General features: G+C 38.4%; 2 protein-coding genes across 7 annotated transcripts in view; both read right to left on the bottom strand.

The window, feature by feature from the left end:
• The window catches only part of LOC103722383 (QWRF motif-containing protein 6-like), a 16,659-nt gene extending 11,944 nt beyond the window's left edge, over positions 1-4,715 (bottom strand). The window contains exons 1-3 of the mRNA XM_039116845.1: positions 4,579-4,715; positions 2,024-3,727; positions 1,421-1,540 (exon numbers count right to left, since the gene is read on the bottom strand). Coding sequence (XP_038972773.1) covers positions 1,421-1,540; positions 2,024-3,343 — 1,440 coding nt within the window. The 5' untranslated portion in view covers positions 3,344-3,727; positions 4,579-4,715. The remainder of the gene's footprint in view (positions 1-1,420; positions 1,541-2,023; positions 3,728-4,578) is intronic.
• Positions 4,261-18,678, bottom strand: LOC103722382 (sodium/hydrogen exchanger 6-like). 6 transcript variants are annotated; one of them, XR_005507287.1, is made up of 24 exons: positions 18,007-18,678; positions 16,825-16,876; positions 16,659-16,718; positions 16,517-16,541; positions 16,344-16,429; positions 16,142-16,253; positions 15,062-15,124; positions 14,922-14,941; positions 14,747-14,844; positions 12,483-12,511; positions 11,380-11,411; positions 11,218-11,265; positions 11,061-11,121; positions 10,886-10,983; positions 10,695-10,770; positions 10,572-10,591; positions 9,589-9,686; positions 9,355-9,464; positions 6,928-7,069; positions 6,754-6,837; positions 6,161-6,170; positions 6,019-6,106; positions 5,849-5,925; positions 4,261-4,802 (listed from the first exon to the last, which is right to left on the bottom strand). XR_005507287.1 is itself a non-coding variant. In XM_008812922.4 (23 exons), exons 1-23 carry the CDS (start codon positions 18,209-18,211, stop codon positions 4,750-4,752), a joined length of 1,605 nt encoding a protein of 534 aa, XP_008811144.2. In that variant the 5' UTR covers positions 18,212-18,550; the 3' UTR covers positions 4,261-4,749. The 6 variants fall into 6 exon arrangements, 4 of the variants coding, with proteins under 4 accessions (XP_008811144.2, XP_038972774.1, XP_038972775.1 ...); XM_008812922.4 differs by lacking the exon at positions 6,928-7,069 and having other exon boundaries at positions 18,007-18,550; XM_039116846.1 differs by lacking the exons at positions 6,161-6,170; positions 6,928-7,069 and having other exon boundaries at positions 6,019-6,116; positions 18,007-18,529.

Raw genomic sequence — 18,678 nt, 5'->3', positions numbered from 1 at the left:
CAAGTTAATGGTGATCAGGAGATGTATAAAATTGCTCTTAGTCCCCTATTGGGAGAGGACAGCTGAAGCAAACAGGACATCTATATGTTGAATCAATAGCATCATCCTAGACCAAACAAGCCTATCTGAACGAACCAGCTGAACAAAATTCTTGTAATTATTCTTTTATAGTTGCTCCATCAAAACCTAAAGCCCGCACTTTGGAGATGTTATTAAAAAGAATATGCATAAAGATGTCCTCTTTCATCCCAGCCATCCTCTTTAGGCAGAGGATCAAAACAAAAAGGAAATAAAGCTTATGACCTTAGGACACAAGAGCTACCATCTCTGACAGGTTAGAGGTGTTAATAGTTAACTAGTTGTGTCATCTCACGGATGCTAACAAAGACATTATTGACATTTCATATAATTTTAAAAACAATTTTAGATTTGTCCTACGATGACAAGGCCAATGCCTCCAATGGTACAGTTGAAAAGACATTACTACATGATCATTTGGTTATTGTTACCTTTAGGCTGGTCTACTATAGGGGTGCAATTGAGCCAAGCCAAGCCAAGTCGAGTAACTAGAGGCTCGAGATCGACTCTATTCAAAATACTCAAGCTTGAAACTCGACTCAAGATTAATTGAGTCTTAATATCCAAGCTCAAACTCGATTCGATCAAAAAAAAAAAAAATCGAGATCAACTCGACTTGACTTGAAAATGAACCAAGCCATACTCGAGCTCGAGTTCAAGCTGAAATTTGAGCCTCGGTCATAATTAAAAAATATGGTTAAAACAAAATAAAACAAAATATTATATTTTAAATATTAAATTAATAATATATATATAAATATAATATTATAAAAAATATATACACTTGACTAGGCTCATGAGTCTTTGAGCCGAGTATTTTGCTATTCAAGCTTAACTCGAAAAACTGTTCGAGCTACTCAAGCTCGGTAATAGTCGAGTCGAGTCGAGCTTGGATACAAGTTAAGCTCGAGCAATTCGCGAGCTACTCGGCTTATTTGCACCCTAGTCTAGTGGAGACATCAAGACCGAGTATTTTAATTTTATGACTCATGTGATTTGAGTTATTAATTTTATGACTCATGTGATTTGAGTTATTAAAACGATGAAAAAGGTTAACTTCACCTATCAACTAATCATTTGATGAGATATTTGATCTGTTATAGTAAACTATATTTGATAGTTCCAATTACAAAAAAACTGCTTGATGCTATCTAGCTGAACGTGAATATATCCTCTATGGCATTCAGTATGTTGGACAAAACGATGATAAACTTGCATTTTTCATGGACTTGTCCCTTGTAAGTGTTACATACTATGCTATCAAAAATTCCAAGAAATCATGTGACGCAATGGTAAAATGCAAGGAATATCAAAGTTTAATCAATAAATCGTTTGGCCTTACTTGATCTTCAACAATAGCTTGCAAATTTCTTTCTCTTTTAAGCTTTTCAAGTTCAATCCTCTTCACCGCAACAGAATCTCGCAGTTCTGATAACTTAGCTTCATGGCTATAAAGTGATATCTGCAGAAAACAAAAGTTGGTCAATTCAATCCGTAGTTGCACATAAAGAAAGCGAGCAAAAAATCATTGGAACAAAACCATAGTCAAAGGAATAATCAAATAAAGTTTCTTTTCCAAACTTGCCAATCAGGTAAAGTAGTAGACCACTAAAACAACGATAAAACCTAGAAGCACACTTTTTTTATGGTAAAGGAACTATAATACCGAATAGTTATTCTGACAGTTAAACTATAGTACAGCAGAATGCCAACTTTTAGCGCCATTATCAATCCATATTACTGTTCTCATGCGAAATAATTTAAAATTAGACTACTAAATCAAACAAGGAATCTAGGGGTGTTCCAACCGTAAAGGCCATACTGGTATATTCCTTCATTGTGGTTCTCATGAAGTTATACCAACAAATCTCATAGCCACTATTGCACAATCTTCAAGAAGTTCAATGCATGCAAATTACCCTAAAATTGATAGAAATTAACCAACCTCTGCTGCAATGGTCCGAGCGTTAACTGCTGCCTGTGCTTTTGCATTGATGAATCTCCACTGAAGATTACAGTTATGCAGTAGGCGGAGCGAATGAATGTCTTCCTGATGGTTCAATGCCTTCTTACCCTTCTTCAAGTCCATCCCTAGCTTACTGCTCGGTGGTCGTGGAGGCAGTCCGAGTGCCACTGGTCTTGCTGTGCTAGCTAGAGATTCCAGCAGAACAAGAGGTCTACAGGCAGACTTGGTTGGATTGAAGGGCGGCTGTTGACAATTTGACACAGTCAAACTGAGCGAGTGGTGGAAGGGAGAGGATGACACCCTTCGAGAAGAATCCTCGGGGTTATGCCTACCCAAGCCCCCATCCTCTGACGACTGCCTTGCCGACATGTTTAGCAGGTGATCCAACTCAACCTGGATTCTGGAATTCTTCTGACCGAGGAGCCGAGGGCTCTCGCAGAACTCACCCTGACCACTGGCAGCACACAATTCAGCTTCAGAGGGATCAGTCGAAGAACTCTCTGATGATGTTTCGACTGGCAAACTGCTGCTATGTTCCTCTAAAGGGAAAGGGCTCCCTCGAGCTGGGGTGGCAATCGCAGCTTTGCTCCCCTGAGCTACAATCCTCTTTAAAGAAGCCGCCCCAAAATTCATTGATCTCAGAAGGTTTTGGCTCAAAGATGACTGCTTTGGGGTACAATTAGCACCAACACTACCCTGATCACCAGCACATACCATGGGAGTGCCAGGCCTCGGCTTCCCTGACTGAAGCTTCCCGTCCACGAGCTTCACCCGCTTCACAGTCTTCTGCTGCTGCTGATGATGCTCTTCGACCCCATTTTCACCAAATAGCCTTACAACCCGTTTCCTCTCCGTTCCAACGGCCTTGCTCTGGATCCCGAGCGGCAGAGGAGTCACCAAGTCTAGTTTTTCCTCCGCCGCCGCCGTCATCCCGGGCCGGTTCTCGTCGGCAAAATATGAAGAGGGCTGCGATTCCAGATCACCAGCATCGGCGATGGTAGACGGAGGGACTCCGGGGTCCCGGCGATGCTTCTCTTGGTGATGATGCTTCCTGAGGAGGGGGAAAGAGGGGTCTCCAGAAGAGAGAAGAAAGGAAAGAGAGGAAGGGATGGGAGTGGAAGATGAAGAATTGGACGGTGTCGATGATAAGTATCTGGAGCTGATCTCCCTCCGCCGCCGCCGGGCTCGCTTCTCGGTCGCCGCCGGTTTGGGCATTAGCTGGAGGTGGTCCTCTTGGGTGGGAGGAGGGGGGATGGAGGGGGGTTCTTGAGAGGAAGGGGGTTTGGAGAAGGGTTCCATGAGGGTCGCTGGTTTTCTCGATCAATTCCAAGAGAGATTGGATCAAGGAGGGGCGGAGCGAGACACCGAAACAGACTCGGCGTCAGAGAAGAAAAGATCGAAACAAAGAGGGAAACAGACTCGCTACAGTGAGATTGGAGGGACACGCAACGGTTCAGCGAAGGGTGGGTCTACTAGTGTTGGAAATCAAAAGATTCGGTTTTTATTTTTGGAAGGATGGAGAGGGAATGAAGATCTGGGATAGGTTCTGTGAATCTACGGGAGATGGCAACGGTCGGCAGACTCGGATCCGGGATAGCGGACACCGTCGCCAATTTGTAGCCCGTTCAAAAAACATCGCTTATGGGTGCCTGTTGGATTTGAATTTCTCCGACCAGGCCAACCCTGGAATCAAGAATAATTCTGAATTAGCTCCATGCCACGTGGGACGAGAAAATTAGTACGATTCAGAGACAAGTTCTGCACCGAGGGATTTTTGATGCAAGGCAAATTTATTTGACCTAATTTAAAACCTAATCCAACGCATTGTCATCGTAGTGGCATCTCATCTAGAATTAAGTTCGCTTATTAACTAGAAGAAAGAGTGAACAAAAGGGGAAAGATTCAGCTATGAGCCAATGACCTTACAAGTATCACCTGAATCATAATAGGGCCTAAGCAACTGCTGAATGGTCATAAATTAAGAGCAAACGTCATTATTTTAGGTAATAACTGGAAGGCGAGCCCCTTCCACAAGCCTACAGTATTAGGCCAATAGGCCGACTTAAACAAGAACAAACCAACCACAATAATGTTGGAGGCTAGGATGCAATGGTTTCTCTAAATCAATTTTTTTTTCCCCTAAAACCCTGCGAACGGTGATTAATAGAAGCAATACCTTAATAAACCCCAACTGCAACCAAATCTCCCAGTTAAAATCACTCAATGTATTACTACAACTTCCATTCAAAAAATATACTTGCTGTTAAAAAGCAGCAGAATCGAATCAGTTGTGGAGTTGTTCTTACACTGCTTTTTCAGAGCACTCTCTACATTTCAAAACCACGATGATTTTACAGTAACCATGATGAAAGATCATAATCTGGATATGCAGCACAGTTGAACGAATTACAGTTTGAATAGAAACCCAAATGGACATTCATGAACAGTACTGCTATCAATTGCTTTTCTGTATCATAAGTAGATGTATACATATCAAGCTAACTGAAACTTCTCGTCATTTAGAGAGATCATACCGTGCTGTTATGTGATATTTTTCTCTATCACATCAATATGCAGGACAATGCATGTGCAGTTAACAAATATCTGCATCTACTCGCAAAAATGCTCAGCTGTGTATTTTAGAGAGCTCCATTAAGCACAATAAAAGCTGCTTCTTTTGGCATGCTGAGAAGAAGACCATGATTTCACTCGTGGCCTTCAAGTTCTGTTATTCTTCTAGAATTTTGGGTTGCCTCATCTGTTTTTTGCATCAAAAGACAAATTTTTAAACCCAAATTAAGAGGTGACAAAATAAAAATCCAGTAGAATACAGTATCATGAAACAACTGAATTATGAACCAATTCCCAAAGGCGGGAAAGCTTTCAGCATGCCTTCCATGCTTCCTATGATGATGACTTTGCTGTAAAGCAGTAAAGTATATGCTATGTCTTAGGGCCTGTTTGGATATTCCCACAGCATTGGGCTGAAAATCCTATAGGAATGGAGCTTGTTGGTCCATCTATCTTGCATTTTCTAAGAGATTGTCCAAACCTAGCCCAGATCCTAGCCTTTAGGCTACAGGAAGAAGAAAAGAACATATAGGGTCTTTATTTTCTTCCCACAAGATTTGGGTTGGGTGGTAATTGGTTGATATAGGGCAATGCTTAAATGGATGGCCTAATCCATGAATCTTATAGGATTTTCAGCCCAATCTTGTAAGAATACCCAAACAGGCCCTTAGAAAAGTTAATGTCAAGTTGTTTTGGCAGCTGCAACAGTTTTAATCAGTATGCCTGTGAAGGGGAATATCTAATGGATGGAAAGGTTTTAATTAGTATGTCTGTAAAGAGCATATCCAATCGCGGGTGAAAAGACTATCCAAACCTAGCTTATAAATGCATTACTTTTATGCCTAGATTGATAAATAGGCTAGCCCTTTTGGCTATGCCTTGTCTTTGAAGACGAAAAAGGTTTTACAGGCATATGTACTGGAGCGGGGATAGGCCGATGGCTGGAAGGCTACTGAACGTCATTCTCAAAGAAATCCCATGAGGCTAAGTTTCAGATCTAATGATTGTTTTATATGTTTCTCTGAATCAGGTTTGATTTGTCCAAGAAAACCCAACAGATGCACACATATGGAGCGCACTAGAGGTATCAACTCCTCAACAACCTTTTATTAATTTGATTTTGCTCGCATCCATAATCTAATGTTAGCAAAAAAATAAAAGAAAAATCATATTCTAGTGACTACATCACACTGCTTTACCTTGCAGAAAGAAATAAGCAAAATTATATCATACCAGGATTCTCGTCATCATTTTGGGATGTGAAAAATGGCGTAAGATAATGTCTATCTAATGCAGTCAAAGAGGCAGTGCTGCAGAGAAATTTAGAAATAATATTGGTCAACAAGTGGATAACAAGCATATGAAGAAGGAAAAATCTAAGAACTGGTAACTTGTAAAGATACCTGTGAAACTCTTTAAGTGTCATCTGCAGCTTGCTTCCGGATGAAGTTCCCTCATCATATGATGGTCCAGTGGAGCCATCTGTCCCCACAAAGCTCTCCTAAAGGTTGAAAAAAATCATTAAACCTGGAGAAGACATAAACAAACTCATATGCTAATAATTTCATCAAAAAGGAAGGTTGATGAGATTAAGTGCAGGAACAGCGCAGCACAAAAACAGAAAACCATGATTTTGCAGTATATTTCTCAACAGGCAATAAATAAATTGAGGGAAGCAATCTTGAGTTTCTGTGAGATTTTCAACAAGAAATATGATAAGAATTTGTTTAAATAGATTAAAAGCATCCTAGGTGCTAAAAGAAGTTAATGAATGGAGAGAATCCATCCTAAATCTGCAAGTGAACTAGAAGGTGCATTCATTATTGTAAACAAAAGGCATCTTCTAGTAGCTGTGAAGGTCATAAAATTCTGTGTGGCAAGGAACAGTGGTTTTGGCAAATTGACAGAGTATACGCTTGAAAATATATTGAAAGATTAAGAAAAACAAGAACCAGCATATCAAATAAGCATAAGGAATCCGAGAAGCATTCATGTTACAATTTTTTTCACATCAAGGAACATTGGTTTTGGCAAATTGTTAGGGTAGTCATACACTCCAAAATATATTGGAACATTACACATATTGAATAAGCATAAAGAAACGGAGTAGCATTAATTATACACTTCCAGAAACTTACATCTCCTAATCGACCATTGTGACCATCACCAACAACTTTTAAAGCTTCAAGCATTGTGCCTGTTGAGCCTCCAATCAAAAGCACCTGCATTGCCCAAGAGGTTAAAGTACTTGGTCTTGACGATGGAAGAAAGGATGAGCTAGGGTATATCATCCTAGTAAAAAGCTACTAAACCTTGAAAGCAAAATGTGGATGACCATAATAAATTATTTTGTGAGCTCTTATTTTCAGTTGGGGGTAAGCCAAATAGACAGGCTGTACAGATGTTTGCTGCAATTGCTACTTCCAACACCACCTTTTTCCACACACAGGCTTGCTGCAGCATATAGAACAGAAATTTAAGTTCCACATCATCACTTTAATGAGGATCGGCTAAGAAAATTACAGGAGTGCCCCTCAAAAGACAATATAGTGGGAAAATTCATGGAGACTCCTATTGCATTGCACTTGGCAAAATTCAAGTCAGGTTTCACTTGTTTCCAAACAAAACCAGTTGGTATTTGGTCGGACACATGGTTTCAACCAAAATTTACAAACAAAACCAGTTGGCATTTGGCCGGACACATGGTTTCAATCAAAATTTACATTGATGTTGTCTTCTGCATACCACTATTATTTCATAAAAGCACTACCAGGATGTCCTAAAAATTTAGAGTATCATATATCTTCATAACATAGTCTAATAGTAAAATTATTTTTGGAATAAATTTTCATGTTTTATTAGTAATATTCTTTTTCTTGTTTTAAATTTTTAAAGATTAGTTGTCTAGTTTTGTATTGAATTGGTCTGACATATCCAAAACAAAAAGTAAGACATTGAAAAATATTGGTCCAAAACTTGATCACATGCTTAATAGCAAAATATGAAACCTTGGATTCCTCTCCCTGACAATCTTATCAGACCTGGAGTAACTCTCTCAAGGGTAGATATGAATAGCAAGGTCACAGAAAGTACTCAAGAACCTTTCTTATTGTGTCCTCACAACTTCTATTGGCTCTCTACACCCTTCCTTCTACTATGAACTCATATGCACCACTAAAAACTAAAAACAAACAAACAAACAAACAAACAAAATGCAATCTTAGCCAGATTATTCTTGACATCATCTCCCTCATTCTAGCCGTTAGCAGCAGGAAACTTTCACTTAAGAGTAAATTACCTGCTTTGGAAGCTCCCCAAAAACTTTAACCAGCATCTGCTTCCTAGGCGCTTCCTTATTTAAAGAGTTTTTAAAATGTTTGCTTCCCTGTACCCACACCACTCACTCCCACACTCGTTCCTGATTCTGGCAAGTGGCAACTAAGTCCTAGCCTCTTTGAATGCTCAAATGTATCTTTTATCTTTCTCTGGGTGAGGCGAGTCCGACGCACTTTTATCAACGTCAACCTGTCAATTGGTTTTGCACAAAATTGGTTTACCGATTACTTTTGGAGGTTGATCAGAACACGATCCAACCACTGCCACACTTAATTCAGTGTCTGCCTATATGTATCTGTATATGCACATGGTATGCACATGCATCTCAAACTATCTATATATAAGCATATACATATGTCTACCGTTTGGAAGAAGATAGAGAAAACAGGGACAAAAACAGTAAGTAAAAAAGGAGAGGCATCCTATGTAGAGTATCTTCTGTAAAAATAAAGATATCTTCATCAATCCACATTATTGTTGTGAAAAGAGCATGTCCAAATGTATTAGCATTCTTTCCAAACCTGAATCCCACAATTAAAACTCTCTCGGACCAACCAAGACTAATAGTTACTTAGTTCATGGGGGCATGTACTGAGATTTTCACTCCTTGGATGCTGTTAATTTTGATGTGATGGGTCCTGGAACCATGTTTACAGGCTAATGGTTAATCGAACCATTTCCCAGATTTAGTCCAGTCTGCTGGTCGCATTCCGCTGTCCAGCAACCAAATTCAGGTCAGGAAAATGAGTTACCATTTTTTTTCTATGTCAAGTGTATCTCTGCTTATTTTTATAGTAATGATGTGAAAACTATTTCACCAGCTAAGCAAATCTGGTGCAGATGGAAATGAAAATATCAATTGTATTGTGCAAGGGAGAGATTTGATTGTATTTGAAAAGCCATCAATTCATGTTGGTTACATGAATCCTGCTTCACCGTTTGTTCCTATACAGGTCTAGCATTCAAAATTATAAGTTCCTTAAGAATTAAGATCATTCCCACCGCCCATCCAAGCATCAGTTTTCTCAGTTCGCTCCCTCTCCTCCAATCCTTCAACATATACCCAAGATGGACCCACTCTTATGTCCAAAACATCTTGATTACTTTTCACTCAATATATGTTTGTCGGTGCACCTCTTAACCTTCTAATAATGGACTCCATAAGTCATTATTATTTTGAGTCTCCTAGCTTTACCACAAATCAGACCCTGCAACTTCGTTGCAGCATACCTTAGCTATACTCGACATTAAAACTATTCTATTAGTTGTTTCACAAGAAAAGAAAAAATGAAGTATTATTCAGCCTCGAGAATTTTTCTCATGCAACGAAAAAGTTTAGAGATATATTTTCAGTGTATAATCTTTTCCAGCTCGAGTAAAAACTTGCCAGCAAAAATGCTTACTGTTAAAACAACAATAGCAGTGGTAGCAGTGAAGATTGTCTGGCCATGTCCATCAGGGAGATCATGGACTGCTTGCAGAGCAAGGGCAAAAGCCATTGCCCCTCGAAGTCCTGGTTGTCCATAAAATCACTAATCATCGAGAAGAAACCGAAAAATTCCAAACCTATGATACCTTTTTCATCAAATATCTCTGTAGAGACTAACTGAACCTATAATAACAGCATATCAACTTACCACTATACCAAAGTGCCTTCTGATGTTGCATAGGTATTTGCCGATTTGCTGGTCTCACCAAGTTGACCAGGTAAGCACAAGAAAAGACATTTGTAGCTCTTTCAAAACAAAGAATATAAGAGTCATTTGACATGATTTTATCGAAGAATGTTCAAATTGAATCAATATAAATTGGAGTTCGTCCTTATAAAGCAGACAATGACTAAAGACAGTTCTTCATATGGTTTGAAACAGCCAAAAACCATTTTGTTATAAGTTAAAATTAAATGAGCATGGGCATGCTACCAAAGGAAAATGTATTGAAATCAAAGCACTGTAAATGCATGATTCACGATATCAATTTATTACCTTCCAACAAATAACACTTAATCAATTTGAGACTTGATAATATACAAGTCAAAGTACTAAAATCATACAAGGCAAGTAGGCAGTTTGGAAAGACAAAATGGAGATACCAGATTCTATGCTTATAATGAATTTTTCTTAGTAAAATCTACCATTTAATGCAGGCATATGCTATATACAACAAAATCAATTTATAACTGACAAAATTTATTCTCATCTACTTGGGGCCAGATTCATGAAGTTTCTCCATCTTCTGTTGCTATTAAGTGCTGTAACATGCATAAAATTCTGCAAATCTAAGGGCAGATTGCAGACCTTTTGGTAGAGAAACATTTTATTTACAAAATTCAAATGACAGCTAGAATTTTATCTTTCATGTGTCTTCAATATCATAAATCATTATCTTGCCAAGCAGACTCAAAAGAAGAAGAAGAAGAAGAAGAAGAAGAAGAAGATAATTTGGCCCCAAAACAGAAAACTGTAACATAGAAGCAAAGCAAAGTCGGCTATATTCAAGTCAAAATCACTAGCAAGCAACACGAGTTGTGTGATGAAGGGTAAGGCACACAAAAGTTGCTTAATGATAAAGAGAAATACAGCATATTTAAATGATTTGTAATAGATTTGTGAGTTAATACCTTGCAACACCTATAAACAGCTGGGTCATTCATTAGGTGAAAAGTTAAGGAGTGATGAAATAATGCTGTGGAATAAATTCTTAATATCAGTCTTATCTGCATACTGAATGTTTGAAAGGATACAATTGAGAAAAAGATGAACCCAATGTGGGACCAGCTTTGTTGTTCCATCGCAATGTCAAAGCCCATGTATATGAATCTGGAGGTAAAATTAACCAACGAGAAAATACGGCAATATGATTAACATTTGAGTTTTAAAAACACATCAATAAAACCAATAAAATTTTAATAATTTAATTTGTAATTTCCCTTACACAAAAGCTTCTGCTAAAGATGAAAGCAAATGGAAAAAAGCAGAAGCAAAATGTTGAGATTTTTCTGACAAATTTGAGAATGTATAGCGCTTCATGACCTGATAAACAGGACAAAAATCTTAAATTTATTGCAGACCAATTCTTGGGGAACCAAAAAGCACCAAATATTACTTACAATTCCAGTGAACAGTATTGAAACTATACCGGACAAGCCAAGACCTTCAGCTAGCATGTACCTGTAAGTAATAGTCCAAAATCAGATAAAATCATAATAAATCCATAACCTTCAGATGCAACTGAAAGCAAAAATTAATGGTCCAGGAATGACTTACGAAAAGTAAGGGAAAAGGACAAAGAGACAGCTCTCCAAATTATGAAGACTGGAAATAGCAAACAATTTGGACATGGAAATCAGTTTCCTCTAACATTATGTTACTGATATCAGTCAATAGAAAATATTTACAAAATAGAAAGATAAAGACTGTCGTACTAACTTTTCAACATTCAGCCCAGCATACTTAAAGAGGTACTGAGTAGTTAAGGTTTCTCAACATATTTTGTTCCATCACAAAAAAAAAAAAAAAAATATGAATAAGGCTGAATGCTTCATCAATTTTCATCCCAAGTTTCATGAAAAAGAACTGGGTGATATTTAATATTTACTAGGTAATTGTAGAAATTCAACATTGGCTACCCTAAGATGAGCAGCAAGTTTATGCTGGACTATATAGCATGATGAAGAAGTCTGACACATACATAAAGAGCATGTTATGTTCTAGAAGACATGCCTCCACAATGGAAACTTGAAGAAGAAAGAAAAGCCTTCATTGACTTCAGGCCAAAGAATATTCTCTGAGTAAATAACTACTAACAGATTGACTAGTATACTGTACCTTGTATATGGGTTCCTACTCGACTATAAGTTCATGATCATATTATTTTCCATAAATTATAGACCTACTTACACAATATTCTTACCCTTATTTGATGGTTACCCTACCTCTACAAGATTTTTCCAAGTAAAATTGTGTTTAGCACCAGGTAAATAACAGGATCACTGGCTGATCCTACAGTTCAGTTAAGTAAATAAATCCTCTCCTGAATCTTTGCTCTAGTCGTCGCTCGTAGACAGCCAAGAAGGTTGTTAAGCCATGATTCAATTTATCGCTCCAGAAAACAATTATAATAAGATCATTTGCCAAGATTCTCTCATAGCCCTCCGTAGTTGTATTTTTATCATCATTTCTCTTTGATAGGTTGGATTTTTTGGAGCTCCATCACGATCTACATCCTGCTTCGTCTTTTGGAAAACCTTTAATATCCAAAACCTTCATATGATAAGTGTCATGTGTAAATGATGCATTAACCATAGCACTGAAATGCTGCCAAATTTCTTCAGAATATTATTATACCTCCTTTCAAGGGTCAACTAGTCAACCAAGTATGACCACTAATATGTAGAATGAACTAAGAATCATGTGTCATTCACACAAAACAAGAGAGAAGGTGAAAACAAAAACAATACATAAGAACAAAATATTCATGAAAGATAAAAATTTAAACAATTTTGCAGACATCTGTTTTGAGAAAAGGATATAAGAGCAGAAATGAATCCAACTCCGACCCCTGTAAAACCAGATATCTGTTAGAATCATTGAAAGATGACAGTGGGAATAAGTCCAGAAATAGTTGAAGCAAACTGAAGACCAGAAAAGTTAGACTTAAGGACAACTTATCATGACAACATGAAAATTGGAAGAGAGATCTTGCAGACATTATCAATGAAAACAAGTCCATATTTTACCAAGGAAGTGTAAATTTCTTATTTAGTCTGGGAGCCAATTATGCTATACCATGTGTGTCCTTATCCTTTATAGTTACTTATTGCAAGCAATCATAAACAACAGCCTGGTCATGATACAAACATTAACAAAATTTTCAGAAGTCCAGACAAATTCCTCAACTTTCTCATAATACTCTTATGGATGAACAGTTAGTTTTGTCACAAAATGTAAGAGATAATGAAACTAAGCAAATAGGAGGAGGATAGCAGCAACATCATCACATCAGTGAAATATGAAATGATCTTGGTGACTCCCCGAATTAATACTTGCACACCCGCATTAGCAGCCCCCTCCTGATTTGGCAGTATTCCTTTTCTCATCTACCACCAAGGTTATATTGACATGGGCACAGAAGGAAGTTAAAACATGAGTCTGTCAATCTGATTCAGCAAGAGCAGATATCAGGATCCATGGACTCATCCATAATTAGGAGCGGACATCATGCAAAGATCTTCATGATCGTTTTCTAGTTCATGATTAACTATTTAGTTACTTTTGGCATGTAAAATAAGTTCTACCGGGAAAAAATTATTGTAAATGCTCGAAAAATAATGAAAGAGTTAATTAGAAACTAGAAAACAAGCAGCAAAGTTCTTTGCATTAAGGACTAGTACCCCTATCCTAACATCTTGCTCTTACAAAATCTGATTGCCAGATTCATGCCAAGCTGTCCCCTCATGCTCGTGTCTGCACACACATATGCACACATTTTCATGTTGAATGCACTATTTATTCATCTCTGTTGTTCCTAAGCTGCCAGAAACAAATTGCCTCTAATAACAAACCAGTGCATCCAAATTTTGGTAGGAGTCTGGGCGCTGCATCACAATATACTTGAGGTAACCCTTAGATAGAAGGATGTCTTCAATGCATCTAAGAAAGCAGATTGTGGATCAAAGAGAGTGGTTGAGAAAGACTGGAGAAGCAAGCAAAACTATTTGCCCTAAACATGGTCTGCTGTACCGGTTGGTACGGGTCGGTACCGGACCCTCCCGGTACGGTACAGCTACATATTTCGGTATCGAACCGTACCGGCCCGTACCGGCCGGTACCGGCCCGTACCGACCGGTACCGATACGTACCAGCCCGTACCGACCGGTACCGACCCATACCGACTTAGTACCGGCCCGTACCAAACCGGTACCGGCCCGAACCGACCAGTCCGTACCGGCTCCAAATTTTTTTTGGTTTTTAGTCCCATCGGTACAGTACCGGTTCGGCTCGGTTTGGTTCGGTACCTTACCGGTATTGATGCCCACCGGTACGTCGGTACAGTCGGTACCGCGTACTTGGCCCTAAAATCTTGGAATAGTGTGAACCATCTTTTACTGATTGTGAAATACAATACATGGATGTATTCAAATTTCAATTCCAACTCATTATTGGCGCTGACTCCCATTGCAAGAAAACTCAATATCTGGTTGTTTGCATGAGAAAATGTTACTCCTGTATATCGTGCCAGGGTGTGTCCGCACCTTCCCCTAACCTTAGCCCTATAATCCATAATATATCACATCCAACTAAGACTAAGTTGATCAGTCAAGTAGCCTGATAGAGTGGTCCATTGAGTCAATGTTCTCACAGGCCAACATTATTATATTTTCACAGTTCTAGATACTCAAGCACGATGCAGGAAGCAGAAGGTCCATAGATGAATGGACATAATATGCAGTTAAATGAAGCTCTAGTAATGAACTAGATCATATAAACTATTTCAACAAAACTTGTAAACCTTTTATGCATCCATTTCCAAAAACTCTAACTTTGATATACCCCTTACAAACATTAAATGTTGCTTCTAGTTCATAAGATGAAATTTTAACTAGATTATTGCAGTTATTAGGAAGAAAGTAAATTGAGAACTCATGAGGCATCTCACTTGAAAACACAAAGCAGAACCATGACCCACTAGGTGTGCATATTTTCTTATGCTGGGGGGAAGGTGGTGTCTTAGTACTCAGAAAAGTAAAAATGAATTAAGATCAGAAAATAGTGAAGACTAATAGTCAACATTAACCTGAAGACAATGAGCCAACAAATGTCTCAAGAAAACTCAGAATAACCAACAATAAGTTTTGTCCTGATGAATCATTACTTCTTACAGATGCCATTGTCCTGGAGAACAAAGCAATTGAGTTAAAAACAAAAGATAAGGTGCAGTGCTCAGAGCAATCTCAATTAGTGACGCATACCTGTACAAGGAAATTGCCACCTTCAACAATACCACCATAGATTAGGAGAAGAGACAAGAAACATACAATATCAATTCATGTATATAACCATGCAACAGAAAGAAGCAACTGCTTTCTAGATAACTAAGATATATACGTACTGCATCATTTAGAACAGATTCTCCAAAAACCAAGGCATAGAGGTTCATGTCAGTTCCAAGTTCCTGTGTACACAAAAAAACAAACATGTATAAAGAAAAAATAAAAAAACAAGACAAAGATTGTAAACTACAATCAAATATACACTTGAATGCTACTGTTTTTTTTTCCCTTTTAGAAAATGGCAGCGTTCAACCAACATTAAAATTTATTTATGCTTACAGCCGATGGCTCTTCATATTGATGGCAGAATTGGCATGTCAACTGCTCAAAGGATGAAAGCTATATTTTAAAAGCAAACACACATTTTGAGATCTCAGTTCTCAAGTAAGGAGTAGTTTGGGGAAGACAAGAAATTATTCCCGGAATCTAAAACATAATTTGTCATTAAGAAAAATTTAATTTTACACTTCAAATTCTCTGAGTGTAATATTAAGATCTATAGAAGGGGATAGAATGAGGAGTCCTCGGCCCTTATTAATGTGATGTGGAAAAAATTGTTTAAAAACAAAATGCACGGAATACTGTCTCAAATGTAATCTCTTAGCATTGTTGAAAACCCACTTTGACAAAGAATTGGGAGTCCCATGTAACTCAAGGGCATATACTATCATGACCCAGAGACGATTCGCACCAATGCTCTTCCTTTCCTCTATAAATCCCAGCACATTACATGAGGAATCACTTGCCAAGCCAATTTAAGCATCATATCTTTGGTGATTATCTGAAAAATGTCTTAACTTAAGAGTTATGAAAATAAATGGTGAAGAAAGGACTTAAAGCCAAATTCCCAAGTAGCAATCTATATGTGATTATATTGGTGTTGCAATGTGGAACAGAGCATAAGAAATGTAGGCATATTCTAATAGTTCTTTTCTGATCTGACTTCATCATTGTCAAGATTCAAGGCCTTTAGGCAAGGCAACAAGAATCAATCTTGAGAAGCCTTAAAGGCTGAAATCAAACAAGTCAACAATCATGGCCTCCAGAAAACTGATGCCAGGATTTTTCCTTGAAGGAAAATAGCTAAAGCCATGAAATTAACAGGACAGAAAATGCTAAAAATGAAAGCACAGAGACACCTGAAATATAGATAGCACGGTGACAGGATCAGTTGCTGATATAAGAGCACCAAACATTAGGCTTTCGCCCAGAGGCAGTCTATACATGAGATATGTTAACCCACCAAGGTATCTGCACAAGACAAGATAATACAATAAAGGTTCCCCAACACGAAAGCTTAACTTACCAAAAAGATTGTTATGGTTAAATAGAAATTCTTACACTAAAACACCTGTAACAATTGAGGCAATTAAAGTTCCCAAAAGAGCAAATGTGATGATAGCTCCAAAATTTGAAAAGAAAGGTTTCTGTCAAGGCAAATACAGTGGATAAATCAGACAAAATTATTTGCAAGACCAGCATCTATAGTATAGAGCAGCTTTTTCAACACTTACCGGTGCTAAGCTAAAACCTGACTGAGTAGAATAAGTCAAGGCAAAAATAAACAATTTAAGGCTTCAAATGTGTTTTTAATTATGTTTAAAAATATAAAACAAAATCCTCCATATAAAGATTTGAATGATAATGTTAGGATATAATATAATTGGAGGTAGCAGGAATAGGAAGAAGAATTCCTCATGGAAATTGAACCACCCCCTGTGGAAAAAACAAAATATATTGTTTAGTATCATGATAACGGACACTCTATTTGCCAGGTTCAGTATTTAGGAAACAATAACAAAAGAACAAACAAAATACAAACCGAATGCTGGTTTCTTTATTTGATATGTTAGCCAGTCCTCCAACAATTAAACCTGTCATAATCCAGAATAAAATTAATGAGTCTGTTTTGCCACCAAACCACTTTCACATTTGAATAGAAAAGCTGCATGTTTGCTTTCCTTTGAGAACATCCATTTGTATGGGGATGCAGATCAGAAGGCCTTCAACAAGAAACATCGTGCATACATTGAATAAGTGTGCAACTCATGCATATAGGAATCACAATTACTTCTCCAAACATTTCTATTAAAGACTACCTCCACTATTACTTCAAGCTCTCCGAAATCCCTTCTCAAAACTCCCTTTCATGTTAACTTAAATTTCGCCCTCTTCCTAAATCTTCACATAAATTAAAGTATCTCTATTTACTTGAGCCTCTTCAGATTTTTGTTGTGCATTTTCTCATACTATATTAATCCCTTCGGGTTGTGTGAAGGCTTTTTTTACTACTTTTTGTATTCAGTTTGCTGTACGATTTTCTTTCATAAAGCTGATTCACTCATTGCTTCCATATGTTTCTTTACTTTGGGCTTATTTGTTAGCATACTTCGGATGAAGATTATATTTCACGTCATTTAGGCATGTTTCGTATGGCAAGACTATTCCAAGCCATAATTACTTAACATTACTGGTCATTCACAGTTTATATTGAACTTTATGTCCTCTGGGTTGTTCATTTCGAGTCTCTTGGCTGCGACTGATCAACTTCTAATGATTCCATCGCTCTCTGTTTTGTAATATAGACTGAGTTCGCTCCATCCAGTACTCAAATAATTTGATGGGTAGTTTTGTTCCTTAAGACCATTTCCAGTCATCCCTAGCTCATTCCTTCACCTCTCCGTTTCAATTATATTCATCTCTCTAGATTGGAATATTTTTATGGTTTTGCTTCAAACCATCTAGAAAAGCAAGAAACCAAAATGTGCTTGAAATTTATTTCATCCACAACCAACTATTCCGCCATCATATTCAAGCCGCAATCGTCCAATAAAGAACGTCACCCTCCTCATTTAAGTAGGAAACCATCAATCGAGCAACCAATATTATAGAAAACCAACCTAAAAAACAGCATCAAGATGGATTAAAACCTAACAATCTATATATCCACCACTCTATTCGTCTAAGAATCGATCAAATAGAGAGAAGGGGAAGGTTGGGTTACCGATGAGAAGGGAGGCGCTGGCCTCCGGGAGGTAGTAAATCTTGTGGCGGCGGAGAACATGGCCAAGGACGAACGCCAGCACCAGCATCGAGATCTGCAGCAGGATCCCTGCCCCCTCCGCCTGCTGCTCCGTCCCCGGCGGCGTCGGCGCCGGGAGAGGCGGAGGCGGCCCACCCGGTTGCCTCGTCGTGTTCAGCTCCAGCATCGCCGGTGATCGTCGGCCGGCGAAACCCAACCCTCTCTCTCTCTCTCTCTCTCTCTCTAACCCTTTGGCTTTCTTCTTTAGTCTTCTTCTTCTTCTCCTAAAGCCTGGGCGAGAGACGTTTAAAATCGTCAACCGAGGCGATCCGCGGAAAATGGCTAGCTCCCGTGCTGGTGGTTATATGCGGTCGCGTATTCGCTCGTTACTTTCGCCCGGGCGGGAAGTCTTGAAGGAGCTGACGAGATGAGTCCACGGATGCAACGGGCGGTTTATTTGACTTCGCATAGGAAATTATATGCGGCCTTCTAGAGGGTTTGATATTTCCTGAATCCTGATCCACGTGGTTAGCATCTACTGGGAGAAGTTAGTTAGTTGGTCCTCCAATGCCACTTCCGTGGCCGGATCGCCGTTTGGACACCGGCTTTCGCGCAAATTACGGTCTCACGCCGCTTTTATCTGCTCTTATGGTC

This window comes from Phoenix dactylifera, unplaced genomic scaffold, assembly GCF_009389715.1.
Source record: "Phoenix dactylifera cultivar Barhee BC4 unplaced genomic scaffold, palm_55x_up_171113_PBpolish2nd_filt_p 000143F, whole genome shotgun sequence".
In the NCBI taxonomy this organism is placed as follows: Eukaryota; Viridiplantae; Streptophyta; class Magnoliopsida; order Arecales; family Arecaceae; genus Phoenix; species Phoenix dactylifera.
The sequence above is the reverse complement of the archived record's forward strand: the minus strand, read 5'-3'. Positions and strand labels throughout refer to the sequence as shown.